This window comes from Apaloderma vittatum, unplaced genomic scaffold, assembly GCF_000703405.1.
Source record: "Apaloderma vittatum isolate BGI_N311 unplaced genomic scaffold, ASM70340v1 scaffold5428, whole genome shotgun sequence".
Taxonomy (NCBI): domain Eukaryota; kingdom Metazoa; phylum Chordata; class Aves; order Trogoniformes; family Trogonidae; genus Apaloderma; species Apaloderma vittatum.
The window spans coordinates 56005-79918 of NW_009732274.1; the positions used below are offsets into that span (position 1 = coordinate 56005).

The 23914-nt window shown below is 37.1% G+C and overlaps 2 protein-coding genes across 3 annotated transcripts in view; one reads left to right on the top strand and one right to left on the bottom strand.

Moving 5' to 3' along the window:
* TDRD9 (tudor domain containing 9) overlaps positions 1–14732 on the bottom strand; it is a 67851-nt gene extending 53119 nt beyond the window's left edge. Inside the window, exons 1-3 of the mRNA XM_009875451.1 lie at positions 14685–14732; positions 13991–14076; positions 3073–3179 (exon numbers count right to left, since the gene is read on the bottom strand). Coding sequence (XP_009873753.1) covers positions 3073–3179; positions 13991–14076; positions 14685–14732 — 241 coding nt within the window. The remainder of the gene's footprint in view (positions 1–3072; positions 3180–13990; positions 14077–14684) is intronic.
* Positions 14710–17987, top strand: RD3L (retinal degeneration 3-like). 2 transcript variants are annotated; one of them, XM_009875450.1, is made up of 4 exons: positions 14710–14932; positions 15816–15904; positions 16553–16858; positions 17690–17987. In XM_009875450.1, exons 3-4 carry the CDS (start codon positions 16560–16562, stop codon positions 17985–17987), a joined length of 597 nt encoding a protein of 198 aa, XP_009873752.1. In that variant the 5' UTR covers positions 14710–14932; positions 15816–15904; positions 16553–16559. The 2 variants fall into 2 exon arrangements, with proteins under 2 accessions (XP_009873752.1, XP_009873751.1); XM_009875449.1 differs by lacking the exon at positions 14710–14932 and having other exon boundaries at positions 15430–15904.
* Positions 17988–23914: the final 5927 nt, after the last annotated feature.

A 23914-nucleotide genomic window follows, 5' to 3' on the forward strand; every position in this document is an offset into this window, starting at 1 on the left:
ATAAAAGCATATGGTCTTCCAAAGAAATTGGAAAGCAAAGAATTTAAACTCAAGAGAACTTAATAAAATACCAAAGCACAAGCAAACACCACAGCAGTTTCAGTAACTGCAAGATTTAAAATAGGTCATCCATTTACATAGAAGGTATCCTCTAGAGTTAGAACAGCACAGAAAGAAAGAATTAACAGAAGGAATACCAACCCTGAAACCTTCAGGGCAAATCAGCTTCTCATCTCCATATTGTGCAGCTTATTTCTTGACTACAGTTCTACTCAATACAGTTAAGAGTGCTAGGGCCTGGTCCAGATAAATCCATGGTTATTTATGACCATTTTCATGTTCTTGAATAGAACATGCACTTTCAGATCGGGTCTCAGAGCTCTCAAAATTTGCATGATGAACACATTACTAGTTGAGAGCAGCAATATCATTAACAACATACACGTTTAATCCATAAAATTAACATGACAAATCTCACGCTCATTCACCAAATTTCTTTATATTATCCTAACACAATATTCTAGAATCTGTCTGTAAATCAAAGTTGATAGCAGCAAGAGCCAGGATTTTCTGAAGTTTTTGTGTTATTCTGCATCTAGGTGGGATTCGCAGCTTAGTCTCAGACTGCTGTAGGAATCTTCCAGTCCTGTCATTATCCAGTCTGCTCAGAGTCTGCCACTGGATCGCACACAGCTGGGAGCATGTGTGACCAGAGGAGACAGGCATCAACATTGCACAGAACAGCTCCTGAAGCAGCTTAGACTTCAGACCATGACACAAACAAAGAGCGGGGGGGAAGGGGAAGGGACAGAGGAAAACATCTAATAGATTCTTAAAAAGAGAGTATGCATATGCTGATATTTTAGAGTTTTTTAATGTTATTTGCTAATTAGATGCTGTTGAAGGAGTTACAACTGGGATGCAAGGACAAATATTAGAAAGCATAAATTTCAAGGACACACATTTTAGGGTAGACAAAGAAAAAACAGGTATTTATAAAATTATGCACCAAGATGATTATCCAGAATTAGAATCATAGAACGGTCTGGGTTGGAAAGGACCTTAACGACCATATAGTTCCAACCCCCTTGCCACAGGCAGGGACACTTTCCACTAGACCAGGTTTCTCAAAGCCCCATCCAACCTGGCCTTAAACACTTCCAGGTAGGGGGCATCCAAAAATTCTCTGGACATCCTATTCCAGTGTCTCACCACCTTTATAGAAAATAATTACTAATATCTAACCTAAATGTACTCCCTGTCAGTAAAAAGTTGTAATCCTATTTCTTTACAGAAGGAATGTGACTAGATTCAGTTCCATTGAAAATTAAGCAAGCAGTCAGTTCTGCTACCTTAAGTGGCTAGATTCTACCTTAGGTAGAATCTGATTTAATAGCTGAAGAACATTAAAGGTTCTATGGTATTTCCTTGAATTAATCAATAGTATTACACTTTTAAAGAAACAGGTACGGAACAATGGTTTGTGGACTTGTAACGAACACAATTAAATTACTGAAAGGCCACCCACACCCACCCATCCTAGAAAATGACAGCTAGCATGGCAGAGCCCAGCAAATGCAAAAGGCTTAAAAGCCCTTTACCCAGAGGTTTAAATCCTCTCCCCAGCTTCTCATGCACCCAATGACTCACTTCTCCACTCCAACCTATCTCATCACGCCTCCATCCTACACCATCCCAATGACAGTTGCTGTAGCATTCCTGACACTAGCTGAAAAAAAAAGTGCTAAGCTATATAAAAGCCCCCAAAGGTCCAAACATTGTAGGCCCATTTGGACTATTACAGCTCCTTGCAAACAGAGTAAAACTACTCATTAAAGAGCCCATTTGCCCATCCACGACCTCCTCCTTCCACTTCATTGTAACCCCCACACCAGCCCTTTTCCTAGCAAGTACAATCTGAATGCGCCTTCCACTCCCCTTCTCCTTTACCGACCTAAACCTGAGCCTCCCCTCCCTCCTGGCTATGTCAAGCCTAGCATTGTACTCAATCCTATGGTCAGGTTGAGAGCCTCAAACTCTAAATGTGCCCTAATTCGCGCAGTGCAAGCAGTGGCACAGACCATCTTGTATGAAGTGACACGAGCCATCACTGTCTTACCTGTAATCACACCGAGCGGAAAATACACCCTAGCCAACAATGAAAAACTAGAGAAACACCACACTGCCAAACATTCAAAGCTTCTTCCAGTCCCTTCATTGGCCCATTTTCACTTTTCAATACCTCCTTCTCTGCCTCAAATTTCATGTAATGTCAAGTGAATGAGAGACAGTATTCCGTGGTTAGGTCAGATGGTCAACTGCACTGCCATGCTGGGCAGGCCAACCGCACCTACTGCCTGGCTCAGCTGATGTCACACCAAACAAGTTTCAGAGGTCATATAATTTGCAGAAGCATTGAGGGACCGTAATTTCTAGAAAATTACTCAATTAGTCAAATTTTGGTAGATCAGCAAGGGGATACAAAAAGTATGACAAAGAATGACACACAGAACAGACAAAAATCATAAACGTCCTTTTCTTGGGAAATCAGCTACAGTAATGAATTTGGAAACTAAGAGGGACAGTAAGAGTTTGAGGCTGAATTGTCCTGACAAGTGAGTCAGCCTCATACTTCTTTTACCAGAGCTCCTAGGAAAGAAGTGCAATCGAATTTCTCTCTAAAGGCAGTTCAGAGCAACTATCAAGTATGCATAGAAATAACAGAGAATGCGAGAACAGAATACGGAAAGACATGAATCCAGTGAGTGGTATCTTATGATTGCGGATATACTGCAATCATGAATCTACATTTATCAGTGTAATAAACCAGATGTCTGCACATATATATCTATGCAACAGCATTATACATTGTGGTTTCCAGAATACAAAGAGTTCACTTCTTAATACCATGCCTTACAGACAAAAAAAACCCAACAAATGCACATACAGCATTAAACAAACAAGAAATACATAGTAAGGTTTTATGGTCTTGTTTAGGGGAGGAGATAGGAGGAAAGATTATGGGGAAGAAAAGTAGCTCATAAGAGCAACCAATTTATTTATTTTTTTTACCTGGTTTAGAGACAAGCTGATAATTTCCAGCTACATCTAGCTCTTGTGCCTCTGTTTGTCTGCATTTTTCATCATATTCAAGTTCATCACTCTCCACAACAGGCAGCCTGAAGAGGAAATATGACAAATCAGTAAATGCTTCCCAATCTGATATCCCTGTGAGTAACAGCATTATCCAGTAAGTTCAGAGTCTCTGTGTCATACAGGAACTACCACAATGAACCAACTTGAGAAATAAATTTTTGTTTCTGCAGCTAGATATTAGCCTGATAAAAGTGCCACATTAAATCTTTTTGCCTAGATTCAAAAATTTGAGCTCCCAAAATATCATCCTTTAAGTTTTTAACAACTAGGAAATTCTCTCCTAGGGAAAGTCCACAATTTCTCCTGTACAAAGATGAAATAGCTCTATTTCACCATTTTTTGACACAATATAATTAAGATTGCATGATTCCCTGGAGACAGGGGAAGTAGATGGGAGCAAACACAATCATCTCATTGCTTTATGGAAGGGAATTTTGTCTTTGAGCCAAGAGAAGATGGTGGCCAGGGGAAAAAACAAAAACAACAAAAAAACCCACAACACAATCACTCTATGAGTAAATTTTATAGAAATTTATTACACACAAGACAAAGTATAACCATGACAAATAGAATGAAATGGGATTAAAAAAATTTTCTTCTGCATAAAGAGTGTGAATTAAACCACATGGATTCAATTACAGAATAAAGTAACAAACACACAATGATTGTATGATTATTAAATCATAAATCAATTTAAATGTAGAACAGTTTCAGACACATCGAAAGCACCTTTAAAAAAATAATACAAACTAGAACTCAAAAATATGGTTTTGTACCTTAATTTAAACCAAGGTCTTGGTATACAATAATTTCTCTGTAAGTATATATTTGAGGCATTTTCTAAAAGGGTACTGCTGCAGAATTGTCTATTTCTTGACCCAAATAATAAGCAACACTGACTCCAAAAACAATTAAGCTGAAAACAACAACAGATTTAACATGGCACTGTGTCACACAGCCCTCATCGTAGAGTAATTCACAGTATCTTGATGCCACAGAGCATCCACCTTCTCCCACAAGGCAAACTGTGCCAGCTTGGCTCTGTTACAGACAAGTACACTTGTTCAGGTTAGTCATTACTTCCTCCTACAGGAAACATCAAGTGCTTATCTCCTGTCAACAAACCAAGAAATGGCATCTTATCCTATTCTAACAATATTTTAGGCATAGAGCTAAGGCAATTTTTCCCTGGATCTCAAACATATCTTTACGCAGGGCTGAGAAGGATTGCATGCGTCTGCACAATCGCTACCTGAGCAACAGCTGCCCATTTTCAGCAAGCAGATGACAGCTCTTCTATCACTCGGACCCTTCTCAACCAGCTGGGAGAGGGAACATGCCACAACAGGCCTAAATCTAAGGTGCAATTCAGGAAAGTTCATACACATCATGCCAGACCACTTTTTAGGTTATTTCCCTGAATGTATATTAAACACAAGTAAAACGTAAAAATACAATGAAGATATTCAAAGACAAGCACTCAGGAGCTGAAAATACTGTAATTAAGCTTGGCCACACAATCTCAATTTGATAGCACTGTATGCTGCAGATTTTAGCGATATAACCAATTATTTATCATTTCTGTAAGACTGCAGCCTCATCGAGTGCACTGGGCACACACCTTCTGACAACAAGACCTCGTTAGGCAGTAAATACAACCTGTCCTTCAGTCATCCCAAGGAAAAAAGCCATCTGATGAAGACAGTAAACGTTGACATGGAAGAGCAGGTACTACCTGACTGTCAGAACCCTGAGCAATAGCAAGCAAAACTTGAGCAAAACTTGCACTGAGGAGTAGGGTTGAAGGGTGCAACAGGTAGGACTGTGTTCCTCATTTGCTGTAAAGACCCTGAAGAAGCATCAGTATTTAAGCAGCAACTAAAGTCAGCTAAGAAAGTTTTATATAATACCAGATATAGTCAAGTAAATGCTCCTGGAGATGGAGTATTAAGCATTTCAAAGTGAGCTCACAGAAGCATGTATATGCTTTTGACTTTTGCCTGTACAGCTACAGGAAAATAATGACAGTATTACCTCAGTGATTTGTGAGCACATTTTTTTTGGTTCTATTTGGATACCTGGATGTTTTCTTTCAGAAGTTAAGTCTTCTGTCTTCAGAAAACAGCATGCAGAAAATAAACCTCAGGCTATTCAATGAATAAAGCAAATATTTAATAGCCAGTCATTAAGAATGAACATTGCTCACTCAATGCAATAAATCAGGCTACAGTCTTGGGGAAAATCATATGCAATTGAAAAAATGAATACGGGCATATGAAATGAAGAAGCAACCTTCATTACATCATTTTTCAATGTTTTAATGCTGAATTTTGCAGCTTTAATAAAATTAAAAGCTTAGAGAATAACGTTACTTTTTAAGCGAAATAGAAAAAAATCCACATTAATAATCCCTTTGGTGCTCTCCTAAGTCATCAGAACAATAAAATCCTTTCAAATAATCATTAATAAGCCATCGGTACAAGGCATCCTCCTGTATATAACTGGACAATCAGAAAGGTATGGAACATTTTTCTAATGAGTTTCAACAAACATTTGCTGACAGAAAAGGAATGACAAGATTCAGAAAATTCAAATCTGTTTCAGGCTAGGAAAGGACAACACTAATAAAGAGATTTTTCTGGATTCTACTCGTTAAGAATGTGTCTGTCTGATATACCAGATATCTCTTGTCCATTTCTATTCTCTCTGACACAGTCAAAACCCATATTTCAGCATACCTCCTCTGTTATAGCATGTATTCCTTAAGCTTTTCAGATTCCAGTCTTGCCACTCATTTACTTTTAGATCTTTTGCTCCCCTAAATAAATCGCAACATTGGCAAAGAACAGCTTCTCAGCTGCATATATGAAACACATTCTGAATTTTACCAAATTAAGAGGCAGCAAAAAGCTTTTTAGTGACTAATGCAATTACTGAAAATTCAAAGTCATCGATTTAAGGAAATTCAGGGGACTTTAGATGTTCTCTTTTTTCTTCCTTCCTTTTCCCCCTCATTCAGAAAAGATGAGAATTTGATCTTATGCAAGGGCACATTTTACCCTCAATAGCAGCCAGATTTCTGTGGCTGAAACTGCAGATGTACAAGACTATGACCACCCGAAGTGCACAAAAGCATACAAGGTTATAAAGCACTAAGAACACCATCAATCAGTAATGTCACTCAACAACCAGTAACTCTTGGTAAGTCCTAATGTCTGTAAAATGTAACACATCAGCTACCTATGAAGATGTACACGTCCCAAGACCTATCTATTTTGGGAAATACTCTCAGAAGTAGCAGACATGGGAACTTTGAGCCTGAGGAGCAGGGGTCAGCATGAGGCCTTCTACCCAGGCAAAAAGGCAGAACAAAGTATGCTTTTCTTTGGAAGAGAAATAACCCTGTTTCTTATGAGATAACAGGAACTTTCCTTATTCCTTGCCATGTGGTTTAACTACTATAACATTTTTTTTCAAGCATGACTGATCTTGGTACAAAAACTAATGGTCCTTAAACTAATTCTGAGCATTTGATTGGAACAAAATCTTTTAAAATACTTCTTATTGGGGTTTAAATGAAAATTCAGTGTCATAAATATAAAATTTAAAACAGCTGCCACTTCAGGGGAATTACTAGGAGGGAAACACAGTTTAACATCAGAAACTGTTGACACATCCAACTGCAAATGCTTTCAAATACACTGAGGGTGCCTTTCTTTAAATAAATTCAGCTAGAGAAAGGTCTTCCTTTTCTTCAAGCTATAGAATGACCTCTAGTAAGTCAACAAGGCCATCAGAACACAGTACACTCTGTAAATTTTTGTGTTTGAGCATTTGAAATATTAACCAAAGCATTTTTGCATACGCTTAGTTATCAAAAATGGAATCAATTGCCCAATCTCAGCCATTAATGTGACAGGTAACTTGTTTGGCTCTTTCAGCGGCATATCACAACATCAATGCATACACATGGAACACAGTTAATGTCTCTGGAAGTGATGCTTTAAAAATGCCTTAGATACAAAGATTTAGATGCTTGCCTATACAATTTCAGATAATTGTCTATTAACTGTTTAATTTGGGGGTAGAAGCTCCTATTTGAGGCCATATAACTTCAAGAACATTTGAGAGAGCTTAGAGACAACTGAAATCAAAGTGTTCCAGGGCTGTGTTTTTGAAAACTCTTAGATGTACTTTTTGCTTATTTATGTTCTGCCTCATTTGACACAGAACGCCCTTTTCACATGGGACTGGGAATTGAACATAAAATTAGTGTCAGTCGTTTCACAGACCACAAGAGAAGGACTGCCCCAAGTCACAGCTTCTATCACACACACTGGCCGTCCATCTACTTTGAAATCTTTGGAAGAGGGAATCACTTGAAAAAACACTTAGTCTTACAGCATACACAGCAGTATTTTGCTGTACAATTTTAGTACAATATATACAGTAGACTGTTTCAAAGTCTCTTTTCTGAAACTAAAATAATGTGACACTTTATATAACTGAACATTTGCCATGACAGTAAATAACCTTCCACTGGGTTTACTGAAGGACATACTAAAAATGACTTTTAACTGGTAGTTGGTGTTCCATACTTTCAGAAGACTATCTCACCTGCAGAAATACACTGAATTTAAAGAAATAATGTACTGTCATTCAAAAATACATTGTTTCAGTCACAAAAATAGACCAGTAGAGTTCAGAATAAGTGAAATTAAATACCAAAGTACAGATTTCAAAGTGTTTTACAGTTTATTTTTAATAATCTAAGAATCAACGAGATCCATGTTTTTTTCTACTTAAAGAGTTGTTACGTGATATAATTAGCTAGATTTAGTGATAAAGTCTTCATATACAGGCATCTTAAAGGCTTGCACTGCTCTGCCTCACAGTTATTCAGAACTCCCATTTTAAAACCTTAACCAGACATGGAGCACACGAACTATTTTGCAAAATCCCGAAAACCTCAAATGCAAACATCTGAATTTGGAAAGACCACGTTATCTCAACATCTCAGAAATATTTATTCTATGCCACACTAATAGTTTCATAAAACCTTCCATCTCCCACTTTACCCACAGTTAAAAATCCAAGAAAAACAACAGTCACAAATGTCAGGATGAAAGAGCCCAAATTCTCAAATTTAATGCCTACCACTCTCAAATTTTATGCCAGTGTGGGACACTGGGATGAACTGCTGGACTTCAAAGAACTGGACTCTTCTTGGAGATGAGCTGTTGATGAGCTATTTCTGCAGCCACAGCTCAGAGATGTCTAGAAGAGGGCAGTTATTACCTGTGGCAGATGATGACAACCCACACAGCAACTACCCCTCTACTACACATGAAACACTTTATCTTGTAATATAATTATATAATTAGTTACAAATTAGAAGTTATATAGATGGCAATATTTATTAACTTAAACCAAAATCACAATTCCTCTATCAAGCATAGTTTCTGATCCTTTAGCAACATTCACAAATCATCTACATGCTTTAAAACTTCAAAAATTGTCCCTTCTAACCACAAAGGCATGGAACTTTGGCTAAATAGCAATGAAAAAGTAAATAAATTCATGCCTGTAACATGAAAATTAAACCAAAAGCATTTGATAATCAACTTGGTAAAAATGTCTGGATAAAATACAATGCAAGTAAGGGACTGTGATGAGTTAAAAAAAAAGCTTGTGAAGATTAGTATCAAATATCAACTAACACCTGTAACTATTAGTGAAGTGTCACCAGCACCAGAGACATTAATGCTACAGACAGTCCAACTGGAAGAAATCACATTCAAACATGTCCCGATTTTTCTTCATCACAGCAACAGAAATACACACAACGCACAACTTTCTGTCAGTTAACACTGTTAAAAGATAATTATCACTGCTGTTAGCTGTCACAGCAAAGGACCAAACAAGGAATCTTAACAAGAGGCCTCTCATGTAGGCTCATGGCAAGTTTTGTTCACAGTTTTTAAAAAGCAAAAGCAGTAGTCAAATGCTGTCTGCAGCAATCAGGGAGGTAGACTCACCATCTGTCTGCAGCCCAGAACCACTACAGTGAGTTTTTCTGTCAAATCAAAAGAAAAATGCAGTGCAAAGTCAATCATTAAATTCAAGGAGTGGGGCTGTTTTTAGAAACAGAAACAGAATCATCCAACCTCCTAGGTACAGATAGCTACAAAAATTAAACCTCCCTTTTCTCAGAGGACTGATAGCACTGGTAACTTGTCTAGTTAATTTTCTTCACAGCACCTCCACAATGCTGTGTTTTAGATTTGTGATTAATGAATATTGAATATTTCAGTTATTGCTGAGCAGTACTGGCACAGCATCAAGGCTTTCTCTGTTTCTCACACTGACCATCCCCACTAAATAGACTTAGGGGGAGCACAAGAGGTTGGGAGGGCATACAACCAGGTAGATAATCCAAACTAACCAAAGAGATATTCCATGCCATATACTGTCTCGTTTAGCAAGATGTTGTTAGCTAGCACAGGTTATGAGCTGCTATCAACACTTTTGGTCAAATAAGAATTATAGTCATTTCTTGGGTGTGCTATTGTAAGTCTCATTCATAAACACAGCTATACTTGTCTCTTTCAATTGGAAGAGCCAGTATCATCTCAGATGGCAGAGATGCCATAAAATCTTCCAGAGTAAAGAAGAAGAAGTTTCTCCTTCACCTGTTCTCACCATTTGTCACACCTTGTTGCTCACATCAGTGCAATATTTGGTTAAATGGAAGTGCTCTGGAATGGTTTCTTTCTTTACTTATAATCACTTTTGTGAGGCAATTCAAAAGCACAGCTCCGTGGCACAGGACAGGAGAGCAAACTGCTGTGCAGCACCAAAACTTCTCAAACTGTCTTTCTGTCAAAAAAAAAAAAAAAAAGCATTGTCCCACAGCACACTCAATCAGCACAAATAAGTATTGAATTTGTAGTTGTTAACAGATAGGCATAGTAGCAGTCCCAGGTTTAACCAGACTGGCTGTCAGTTTAGGAAGTTCCTTTGCGGATGTGATGCTAAGACATGTATGTTAAGACTAAATTCATCTTGATATACTCAGAAGTGACTTGGATTTGCAGTTTGTTTCTCCCAGACTATGGTTACAGAACAATACTTGTTCACAAGAAAACACTACATTGGAAAAACAGCTGTTCCTAAAGATCTTTTATTCTTTGTGAGAATTTCAAATTTTGCAAGAATAAGCCTGTTTCAAGAACATGCCTTCTGCATTACAGCAAGTTATTTATTATTACAGCTGCACTGAAAGGTCACAATCAGAATGTAAAATTTATTTAACCACACATCACGCAAATATCTGTTTCCTGTGCTAAAGAGATTATTTTACTTATTTTCTTTATAAAAAAGTTTTCAAGACTTTACAAAGCATCAGACAAGATAAAATAAATACTTTCTGATGGCTCTTTTTAGCTAAGAAATATTACCTTGCCATAAACAGGGCCATCATATTCAAAAGTACCTGGTATTAAGGTTAGTTGTGATGATTTTCAAGGAAGAATTCCCTTTTCTCTAACACTACTGCTTATACTTGAACAAGTTTCCTGTAAACATCCACAAAATCACCTCACTTATTCTTCAAGTACTCCTGTGGAGTTATGCCTTGTTATTGTATTAACAAAACAAAAATCCAGGTATATTCAGCATGTATCCCACACTGAGTCATTCTGTTTCCCTGTGGTTAAGCTTCATGTATTTAAATATGAATGTTGTCTGAGTTACATCACAAGTGTACCTAAAAACTCTTACTCTCCAGCTCTGCTATGTCTTCAACATAGAGCTAAGGGATCCCAGCTGGTAACGTACAAAGCTGTAAGAGTACTGGCAAGAAGAGATTCAGAAGTTTTAACCCTGAGGAACTTTGAAAGCAAGCAATACTTCTACTTAAATAAATGCTAAATCTTTGCAGCCTCACACCAGCTACTTGATCCTAGAATATCTCAATCGTCAAGGTTCCTCTCACAAATATTACGTCAAACAGGAACAGGCAAAATAGGAATTCCTAGAACAAATGAGATATTTAGAGTATCAGACATTTTCAGGTTAAAGATCAGAGCCATAAACTGGACTTCCATGTCTTCACACCAAGCCGCACACGTGGCTGAACATAAACTACTTTAAAACTGAAGGTTCTCACAGCAAGTGCTTGCTTTAGTTGCATCTCATCAGCACAAAATCTACCATGTTACTGCCACCAGGGATGCAGCACTGTCTCAGAAGTCTGAGTTCTTTAAAGATGACGTGTGCTAATACCTCACCAGATTGACGCCCCTTTCCGTCAGTCAAGTAAGAATGAGTAACAGACTCCCTAAATGTGCCTCCTACTAACCAGAATGAATCAAGCAGTAAATGGAATGGTGCCTGATATTTAAATTACTTTAAGGGTGAAGGTAAGTAATAAACAGAGGACACAGAAGAACTGTTTTGCCACATGCACCAGTGCATACTTGTTATTCTGACTGGTGATCCAGAGTCAATTACAGACATCATCTTCTAAATTAGAGGGTGTGTCTAAGTTTACTGAAGCCAGCACGAACCCCAAATCCCCCCCACCTTTCTATATTAATCTATTTAATGTAAATTATGCGTACTGTGTACTCACATAACTACAGAATCTAAGTTAACTTATCTCAATATTCCTCACTTCTGTATTTGTAAGCCAAATGTCACGAAATCAGCACAGCTAAAAGTCATGGAGAAACTAAATATATCCACCATAAGCCATAAGAAATCCTCACCACAACAAAGCAGAATCACTACTGCAGAGATCCATTTAGTTTGCTCCATCATCCGTACTGATGCAGAAGTTTGACAACCTCTTTACACAGAAGCAATGCCAGGCATTTGAGTTTAGATTGCCCAGCTCTACTCAGCCACTCAAGAGGGGAAGGATTTTTTCATATGGTCTGTAGGTACAGGAGACAAGTCAATACCTCTAGCTGCATGGCTATGAAATCAGAACTTCTCCACAGGCCTCTATTTTTACTGTTCTTTCAAAAAAAGGCTTCCAAGGAGTACATGATATTTTACTGACACAGCTAGAGTAACCAGGAGTGGAAACTGCACACACAGTGCAAAACACTCATTTAGTTATTGCTTATGGAATTGCTAGAAGTATTTCTTAATCGCTCAAGAATGGAAAAACGAGATGTTCCTCTTTCCCCCTCCCCTTATCTAATGTCTTCCCAACAGGTTACACAGTCTCCTAGCCAAATGATTAAATAAGGAACATCTTTGTAAACTGGTAGAATTGACCAATTAGTCCAAAAAGTAAGAACTGCTTGATGTGAATCCCCCATTTACTTGAGGTTAGATGGAGAATGACAAGTATAAGAGAAAGCAGAAGACATTTTGGAATACAATTTTTTTGGTACAAATAAGTCCACAGAATAAAAATAAGCTGCCAACAAGGCTTTAAAGAAGTCTGTTCTGTACACAGATATTTTAAAACAGAAGGAAATAACCTGTGTGTCTTACAGAAGGAAGTGAGGAAAGAGAACCCATTTCATCCACTGGCTGTCTCTCCTAATTCATTATTTACCCAATCAATTTTCAATTAGCACGTGCTCTTGTGAGGCTACTGTTTTGGAATAAGGCTCTTTGCTGATGAACCCAGACCTATCACAGCTAGAAAGGAAGGACCACAAAATGAACTGATTTATGAAGGAAATCTGCACTTTGGCTGCAGCAACTCTTGCTGCTCCCTCCATTCCATTTAAGAACAGTATCAGAAAAAAAATCTGTAATATGTTACAGAAAAAGGAATGGTTATCTTAGGAGAAAGCATAAGAAATGCTTACCTGAAAGGACACCCTTTCTGATTTACCTACATAAGAGGAGATATCATTGACTGCAGTTCAAAAAAAACAAACTTACAGAAACAACAAATGCTTTAGAAATTCATTTACATTCCTTGCCTCAAAAATTAAGAAAACAAAGCAAACTGAGGGAGTTGAAGAAAAGTTTAGAAAAAGTTCCAAGATCTTCATTTACATTTTATATTACATATACAGACAATGAGAGTTAATTTACGGGAAAAAAATCAATTAGGAAATAACTGCTCTGCTGCAGTGGCAGAGTAGATTATGGCTTATAAAAAAAAGACAAATTACTTATAATCATATAACTAGTGCTATGGTCTCACTCGAGTAATAAAATGTGTTTTAGTCACTAATACCAATAAAGATAAATTCAAAAAAGGAAAACAGAAACTATAAAAATACTGTTGGGCATGCTACGGTAAGAAAGCTAAAGTGCTAGGACAAACTTTTAGAAAATTTAGAGAAGTGAGTAATGAGAAGAAAAGTCAAAGACAAGTGAGATTCAGAAGCTTAAGACCATAAATCACTTTTTAAAACACAGCAACTCCAAGTTATCTAAATTTATAGACTGAAGGAAAACACAATATTGCTAGATGACTGTTAAAGGCAGCAAAATGTTTTTCCCCAATAATGAAAGAGTCAAAGGACATGAAGGGATTAAAAAAAAAAAAGCAACAAGAAACCTTAAGGTAAGGAGTAAAGACTTCACAATCTTTGCCATTTTATTACTGTAATTTTAGGAACTGCCTAAAAATTAATGAAAGGGATCAAAACAGAGCCTTTCCCCCCTGCCTCTGATGAAATTTTAACAAAAACTCTAGTTACTAAAACAGGTGAACTCTGTAATGCCTTCAGGGAACAGACTCACTATCAGCCAAAGCCAAGCCAAAACTTCCATCCTGACGCAGCACCACGGAACCATGAGCATATTTGGGGCAGTTGGATGGAACCATAACTCTTCACAAAGCTTCCAGCTTTACCACTGTCCAGCAACTGCATAAAATACTGCCCTAATTTTAAGTTCCAGTTCCCTCACATGAGCAGTCATCTCTTCCCAAATGCAGACCTGAAACATATACAGAAGTAGAAAGAATATAAATTTTTCATGTTCTACCAATGGAAAGATAAATAACGTTCTCAGTATCCTGCCTCCCAAAATCTGATAATGCAACCAAAGTAAAAACAAACACAACCCCAAACCACAAACAACCCCCAAATAAGCTGTTGTAGGTTTCTCAATTAATTTGCGCACCTTCTGGATGCACGTGTAACCTGCAAAGACACTACAATGGTTTCATACTGTACAGCAGTTTATTTTCAGATTTGATACAGTGGGAAAAGAAAGTGTTGACATGTTAACTGTGCTGTAAAGGAGGTGGCAAGGAGCATTTTAATTTCATCTGAAAATCTGTCAGGACAGTTCTGTCATCATAAACCTAGCTCCCTTGCTTTTTCATAGTACCACATACAATGCAATGTGAAAACCTTCCAGCTGAAGAGGATTAATACTGACATTTGAATTTTTCCAATGTATAAGTAATATCAACTTTAATAACAGCCGTACACGTCATCCTTTATGTTGTATGACATCTAGAACAAATTTACAGAACCCTTACTCTCCCAGCGGTTCAACACATCAGTGGAAGCAAAAAAGTAGGAATGAAAAATACTTACAGAAGCAAAGCCAGTCATTAGAACAAGGAAGAGTAGAAGAGAAGGCATTCCGTATACCATGCCTACTGTTTAGATTAATAGGAAGAGACCAGATAACTGGAACGGAAAATGGCTGCTCCAGCGACCTTTAGCGTGCACAACGCCATCCCTGCAAATGAATCTTAAAAATGGATACGCTCAAAATACTCATCAAGGGAAGAGGGAGCAGGCAACTGACAGCCAGTTGAGAGAGAGAAGCAAAGTCTATGGTAAGACTTGCAATTCGGGGCTTTTTAGATAAGTTTGACTTCAATTTGCACCTCCTTACCATTCTATTCCTTTAATTAGATTAACGTGTCTTTCATAGCACACTGTAGGTGGTACAGACTGGCTTATTTAAACTCATTTGAAAAATTAATTAAAAATGCTAATAGCTATGTGCAGTAATGAAAAAGTTTAGTACCATGAGATTGATGAAATTCATCTGGAAGAACTATTTAATATAGCAACAAAATTCTGAGCAACTGTCAAACAGCTCTGTTCTGTCAACACTCACTTAACAAAGGCTTTAGATGATCTTTACTAGAGAATGACTGTTTAAAAATGACAGTAGAACAACCTGATCCCCCTCTAATGGGAGAAAAGTCTTCCAGCATCTCAGTGGCCCGAAATTTCAGTTTCATGATAAAAGCAACATAGTTATTTTTAGCACTCTACCGGCATAAAAATACAGCTCTAAACTGTGACCTACAGCTATGCACAGCCAAGCATCACATCATACGACAGCCTTAACTTTAGCTAGAAGCACATCTGTAGTTGCTTCAGACCATCATTATTCATCTCAGTACCAACAATAACTTTGGATGGATTTAGCAACAAGCATTTGAAATTGTTACCATCTTTTTCAAATTGCTGCCATCGGCAGAATTCAATTCAAAGGTAGGAGAGATCTTAATGGACTTTGTAGAAAGTATTGCAGAGACCACGTTAGGTTAAATGGATTACTACTTCTCTCTGGTGCAGAGGATGAAAAAGAACCTTAAAAGCAGAAAAACTTAAACTGTCATACTCAGTAGAGAAAGTCATTTTTCTAAGCACAGTTTGAGTAAATGAAAAAAATGGGAAAAAAACCCCCTTGTTTTCTTCCAGCAGTAGTAACAGCCTGGAAACAGGACAGCATAGAATAAGAGACCTTCGAGCAAACTCACCTGAAACATCACTGTTCACAGACAACTGCAAAGGTAATTTGTGTTATTTTATTCCAATTAGTATGCGTGTGTCTGCATGACTTGTAAAAAAACCTGCTATTTAAAAACTTATTTCCACTAGATTTGATTGTATGATTTTTGTTCCCAGGTTATGTAAACAAGCATTTATTTAAAATAAAAACTGATGCAGAAGTTTGAAAAGCATTGCACTTTATTTGATCACTTTTTAAACATACGGATAACTTCAAATTCTGGAAGTTTAGAGGGTTGTGATTTGTTAGGTGGCTTGTGTGTTGGGTTTTGGGAGGTTTTTTGGAGGGAGGGGTTCTTGTTTAGTTTGCCTGTGTTGGTTTTTATTTTAAAAAAAGCTATATATACTACCAGGATAAGAAATTAAATATTTTCAAGACAATAGATAGGCACTTGTAAATGCTTTGAACTTCGCACAGTTATGTTAACTTGGAAAACAGATAGAAAATATTACAAAATGTAAGGCTTGTCAGGTTTAATTATGACTTGACGATTATTGCTATCACTACTTATAATTGTACCACAAAGTATTTTAGGATCATTAATAAAGTTTCCTTTAAACATTCCATTGCTAAGAAGGAAGTCTACAAGTATAAATAACTATCAGTTGGACACAAATAAGCACTTTTTTTTTTCTTTCTCTCCTCACAGCTTAATAATGCCACTTTTTGGCTGGATGAAATGGTCAAAAAATGATTCTTACAAAGCCACAAGATATCCTGGATCAGAAGTAGTTACAAAAACACTACTGAGGGAATTGAAATGGCACCTGAAAGAGCGTGAAAGATTAGTGCAAGAGATTGAAAATGATCAAAAAGTCCAGAAGACCGGCATGGATTACAACTGGCTGAAGAACTACCAAAACCCTCAAGCAACAATTCCAGCTACTGAGCAACGGCAGCTTGAAGTTCTTTGTTCACAAATCCAGCCTTGCCAAACAGGAACTGTTCTCAGCAGGTAAATTGTTTCATATTTCCCCAACTTTGAATACTCCAGAATGTTTCTTCTACTTAATCCAAGTTTATATTTGGCTATGATCTTTCTTCCAAACAACAAGGACCAGCAGGTGTTTTAGAAATCACATCTTTAATATGTTGCACTTTAAGGAAGTTTTTAATTGGGATTTTCCTGGTCTAAACCAAAACAAGGGAAGTCTCACATGCTTAAGCATGTGACCTCTCAATACTTTCAGTTTTTCTCTGGTATTTACCCCCAGTATTTATTAAATAGTAATCCGATAACCACTAAGCAAATTAAAGCACTAATGCAATGCATTGTTATGTAGAAACCTAGCTTCACTGTCGACAACACCCAAAAGCTTCCAAATCAGCACATCAGTATAAAAAAAAAAATTAAAAATTTCATTTTTAAAAAACAAACAAGTCCTCACATTTTATAAAGAAAAAATCTCCTATGCCTGTATTTTAAAAACATTTTCTATGCACATGTAGAAATAACAGAACAAGTCTATGTGCCTTTTAAAGCTCAGAACATACCTAAGGGCAAAGTCAGTTCAAGTTACACAGATGGGCTAAAAAATAAAAAAAAAATAAAAGCATACCCAATAACAAGAGCTTTCAATCCTCATAATAGCTGGACCACATCCAGTGCATTGTTAGAGCTCTTTTCTAATCCTTTGGGGGAGGTGTGCAGGGAAATGTGGCAGCAAGGAATAAATGACACCAGAATGCAGTCGTTTCCTCCTCCTTCCCCCCCTCGAGAGACCAGAGAGGAAACAGAAAAGTTTTTTGATGCTGTGATTAGATTTTAATTTTTGTCTGATTCTAGATTTCGGGAAGTTTTGGCAGAAAATGATGTTTTACCCTGGGAAATAGTCTACATATTCAAGCAAGTTTTAAAAGATTTTCTTACTACTATCGAGAGAGAAAACCAACAAGACCAACTGGCAGATGCATGGAATACAAACTGCTCTGAACATTTCAGCCAGCGTGGAGACAGTTCTAACAAATCGGACAAAGATGAAATCCCCACGGTTTCCAGTTATGTTGAGAAAAACACACAAAGCATGTTTCCAAGCTTCTCTCACAGAATCTGGAATCTACCCTATTACTACCCATCAAGTTAAGCTGGTTTGTGTTTCCTTCTAAAAGTTATGTAGCCATATCCATTCCTTTTTTGCGACCATAAGAATAAGAAACGTAACATGCACCTTTTTTTTTCCAAATTCAGAAATTAAAAGCCTTTATTATAGCTAGTATGCAGTAAATGAACTTTAAATATGATCTCTCCTTTTATCTTTATAGTTCCTTAAAGATGTTGTGTTAGAAGGCACCTTTTAACCAAAAAAAGTAGATGTTTCTGAAAAGAATTATTTTTTCTTTTAAAGCACTATACAGCTAGATATATTTAAACAAGAAAAGACTGCTTTCCATATTTTGAAACAGCATCAATTCACAAAGTGTTAGGCAAAAACTTCTGTATTTGTCACATAGCTTTTAGGTTCTATGGAAACTTTATACTGTGTAAGATAAGTGGTTTAATATAATATAGTATCAGCTATACCAAATAAACTGGTAAATACTTTTTGAAGCTGAATAGTTTTTTCTTACCTTCATGAATAACTTTTAAAATTAAAAAAATGTAAGAAGTTGTAACATGCTGCGTGTACGCTGTGAATTTTTTCCAAACTGTACCCTTCACATGTTGAAGTACTATAAAGGTACGCATGTAAATGAAAACATTGGGTATTTAATGGCATTTTAAAACAATCTCTCTATTTTTCAGGAAATTCATGAAACATTTCAAGTAGTTTTACTCCTACATTGAACTTACTGGAAGCTATCCTGAAATTTAGAATCTGCATTCAACATTTTGATTAAATCTAGTCTTTTCTAGAATAGCAGAAGAGTCAAGAGCTCATTTCCAAAGCAAGAAGTGTTTATTTAAAAATCAAGTATAATAAAATTTCATGGTTTTCAGTTGCCATCACCTATTACTGTGGATTCATAATAAAGTTTTACAAGAATGACTGGATATGTAGCAGTTATGGTCACAGCAGATAATTAGAGCAGAAAATCAATGAAAACGTATGCCAGAACTCAGTTTGCTACATTTCCAATTGGGGTCTCATCACTGTATGTAATAAATTTTTACATGTTTTACATAACCTCTTCATCTCCAGATTTATTTTTAATCTGCCTGCCACATGATAAAAAAAATGGCAAAACTCACACATTTCGATTCACAAAATACACTATTTGCATACATGGAGGAAAACTGCTTTCTTTTGATATTTCCTTCAAACATGCTGAAGATGACGTTCAGTTTTCGTCAAGCTGGTAACGTACAACTGAAAGTTATTTTCCTTATGCTCCACAGCTGTATCCCCCATAGAAGAATTTACTAATAACACAACACAAATTGAGTGAAATAAATTGCACAATATTTTCATAAATGATAAAAATGTTCTTTTTAAAAGCTTTTGGAAAGCTTATGGTCTGGAGAACATTTCATAGGGAAGAGCGAAATATATTATATACCAAAGATGAAACAATAGGAACTCTCACATATACCTAACTGACAAAACACTAGAGGACTAAAATAAATCGGTTCCTACAGGTTTAGAATAATAAAACATTGCAGCCCAAGGCGAAAAGTAACCAGCCCCTTCACTTTCCATAAACTAAACGCACAAAACTTCAAACACATTGTTATCTGCACTCAGAGCTGGCATAAACTCCTTGCCTTCCTTTTGTGCATTTGTCCATCCCTGGAAAAATAACAGAAGTGTTGATCTCAACTTACTGTGCCCTACTGATGCAGAATATCGAGTATCAGATTCTTTTCACGCAGTTTGAAACTATCCAAACATGGATTCCTGCATGAAGGCAGAAACGGTTTGAAAGAAAGGGTTTTTCCCTAGAGATAAACATCCCCAGAGGATTAAACTTCAGGAACTTTTCCATAGGAATGAGAGTAACATTAACAGAATTAATACTACACTGAGAATTAACAACCATAGTGCTGGTTTCCGAAAATAATTTTTATTTCGTCAAATGTGCGAGATTCATATAAATTCAAATAATTTCTTAAAAATGTACCCTCGCAGCGTCCTACTGGAAAATAGGTGAAAAAAAGCCCTAAAAGTTGAGCTTCCAAATTTTAATTTCTGGAAAATGGTAGGCCAGTAAACACGTAAGGTCCACTGACCTTTATGATGATCAAAAACAGGCAGGAAAAAAACAACCAACAAAAAACAACCCCAGTAGATGACCACAAATACAACTTACCATTCATAAACTTCACTTGTATTTCATTTTAACATAAGTCAATGAAGTCTTCTAAGTCCAGCAACAAGGACTAACTGCGACATATGCTAAAAGGCAGTTCCTGAACAACAGTATCTAGGCATCACAGCCAATTCAATGTAAAACCCCAGCGCAATGCTAAGGAAAAGCACAAAAAGGATTACCTACTTTTATAGGCATGTTTCATTGATTAAACTGATACTAGGGTACTGCATCCAGTTCTAGTGTTGACATTTGTGAGGAAAGGAGACAGAGAAGCCAAACTGTGAACTGGACAGGGTATGACACAAAAAAAATTTTCCAAAGGCTGAGAAAATGCCATTCATCAAGACCTCACTTTGTTTTTATTCAATACAGAAATGTGAGGTAACTTTATGGAATATGAGCACTTTCATCTGCTGCAAGTATAAGCAGAGAAAAGCATAGAAAAAGCGAATACGTAAGAGCAAGAAGAAAACTCAAAAAGTTAAACATGTTTTAAAGATACCTGCTCAGTTTACAACACGCTACAAAGAGAATCTGTACCTCAGTCCACCAATCACTACGAGCCATTTTTTTCAGTTTAGCTTACACTGCGATTCCAACTACACGTCAGACAGCAGTAACATGGCTGTAGGCCAGGCATTATTTCCCCTGCCATGGACTACTCTTCAAGAACTCATCTTTTTCTTTTTTTATTTATGGCCCATATGATTTGCATGAGCTAATCTGAAACTACGTGGTTCCTTACACTAAACCAGTTGACACGTCTGACACAGGCAGGCAGCCAACACAAACCACGCCCGTGACAGAAAGGTAAGCGGCAATAATTTCTATGGGCAGCAATGTCTCCCAGCTGCACAGGTGTCAGGCAGAACAAACTGCATGCAATGGTTTTGGTCAAATAAGCAGGTGATAAAAATCAGCTAACTTGGTGAAAGCTACACCTGAATGAAATCCAATAAATTAACGGGAGAATAACCACCTTTTTCATACTTAAAGTCTTTGAGTGTTTTAATGTGAATCACAATTGTTTTGATAATATGGAAGGGTTTAAAGATCTAGATTTCTTTTCATTCAGTTAATCAGAGGAATTAAAAAGTTAATCAATGAGGTATCTAAGGATCAAAATTTCAACCACAATCTCAAAGAACTATTATCTTTTCATAACAAGCTCAATTACTAATAATGCTATTCTAGAAGTAGTTCAAGTACTATAATCCTAAAAGCCTTAGCACTACTGGTAAGGAAGAGAACATGTTTTTAAGATCCCATTAGGCAGTCTCAGTAACATTTTTGTAAAATAACAGTTATTACATACACCTGTATTACACCTGTATTAAATACACCTATTATTACCATTATCAATTTGGTATTAATCTTACACATTCTTACATATAAATATAGACAAACAAAGTAGGAAGACAGTTTCTATCAATAAGCATGTATCTGTCCTGAAATAAATATAAATAAGCATTTGAAAAATTTGAAATCATTTTGGGTTTGATTTTGCCAGGAAACAAACCTAGAGGTTTGAAGGAAATATTACAATAGATTATTATGCAACAAGCAGCCTCAACAAAACGAGAGAAATGATTTTCTTTTCAGCTCTTCAAACGCTCAAGAAGGCAGCAAATAAAATCTAAGTGTTTCCTAGTTGAATATCAGCCATCTCACAATTCTTCAAGTTTTGCAAAAACTCTCTAAATACAAGCATATTCCCAGAACTCTGAAAAAGAAGTGTATATGGAAACAAAACACAGCTGAACACACAGCTTCTCACAGAAGTTCTTTTTGCAGCAGCACACACATGCACCTATCATCCATGCTCATTTTATATAAGGCTTGATGAATCTTGCTGATTTCTTGCATGTTTCTTAGTAGATTTTAGTGACTTAGTGCTCAGCTGGGTCCAAGAATCTCTTGTCAAACCTTCCTTCCCAGGAACTGCAGAAATGCTATTGGCACCTAATGACTCTGAAGTCCCAGGCATCTCATACATACTGGGTTTAGAAAGTACACTCATTTAAAGGTAAATAACCTTTAAAAAGTGTAAAATTCTGTCTGGTCACTTCTGGAAAATTTTAACTACTTGCATAAAAAACAGTAGCTCTCATGAGATTGAGAGCTTCCTAATAGCAGAACTTCTATATTAAATGATGAGAAGGGGTATTTCGATGTGCCGGTTTTGTCTTTTCCTTGAAGCAATGACTGAAACTGATAGCCTGAACAGTCTCTAGTGAACTGTCGGAACATCTGCTGTTAAAACATCAGGCAAAAGGTTCATTCTTTCTCAGAATCCAATGTACACCCTTTAAGAGAGTTCTTTAAACACAGCAATCCATAGTGCTATATATCATACGGGGGAGGGGGGGGGGGGGGGAGACACTCACTCCAGCCTGTACCTGCAGCTAATTTTGAAAAATACTTTAGTATCTGAAGTGCACACAAAACACTTTTCTGTAGTGACCATGGATATACTAAGCAAATCCGATCTAAATACTAAGATCACTATGCACTGCCACAATACCTTCCAGTTCAGACAGAATGCAGGAGTGAATAATTTTTTTTTTCTTTTCAATATCCTGACACTAATAAACACCAAACGTACCTGGCTGCTATGCAGTTCTCCTTAGCTGTAAGCTCTGCATTCTGAGAATAAAGCATATCCAAAGAGTGACATACCAATATACCTTGAACTGGTAAGTCACAAGAGCAATGAACATAAACAGTTCAGTTAGAAAACACATGGCAGTATATTCAGGAAAACAGACTGTGAACTACTGCTCAGAGAAGACAGAAGTTCCTACAGGGAAGCAAACAGAATGATTCAGTGTGAAAATAACAGTGAACATCTGCTGAAAGTGGATTCAGTGTATCTCAGCTGTTGGAAAAGTGCTGTCTGGTGAGGAACATTAAAAGAAGGAAGAGGGACAAATCAAAAAAAATCAGTTTCTCACAATTTTGTACTGTAAGTAACAAACTTACTAACAAATGCATAGGATAAGTAACACCCATTTATTATTATTTGCTTATGAACTTCAGTATAAGTGAAAAGTGCATAGTTACTGAAATTACTGTTCAAATAATTTATATACTGTAAAATAACTACTTGACATTCAAGGATCATCCACTCAAGACAACATGATAAAAGCCAGTAATACTGCTAAGGGACAATGCAGGGGAAAAATATCATCCCCAATCATCAGTGTTAACTGATTTACTAGTTCAACACATAAAAACCTACCCTGTGAGAACATTATTCCCTGTTGAATAAATACGTTTATTCCTGAATCTTGTTTTATCACTTGCAACTGCCAAAATTCCTAGGCTACACACATGAAACAGTAAACCAGGTCTTTTCTAACACTGCTCCATTTTTTCCACAGCACTTGCGACAACTGCACACCAGAACTGACGCACTTTAGAGAAGGCAAATCCTACATGCCTGTAAGCAGCAAGTAAGAAAACAACTTCAGTATTACACTCATAAAAAAAACCCTACCCACCCGTGGCCTACAGCCACAAACATTACCATGGATGTTAGAGGCTGGAACTCACCACCCCCCTGAGCCCACGCCGAGCGGGGCAGCTAACGGGGCAGCCCAGACCCTGGAGGAGCACCCTGCGTACCCTGAGCTAGGGCCATACACACAGGGGAGGCCACCAGTGCCCTCTCCGATGGCCCCTCGGCCTAGGCGTGAGGCACGTTCCCCTGCCGCCAAGCACAGAGGCCCAGCGCCCCGCACTCACCGCGTGGCGCGGG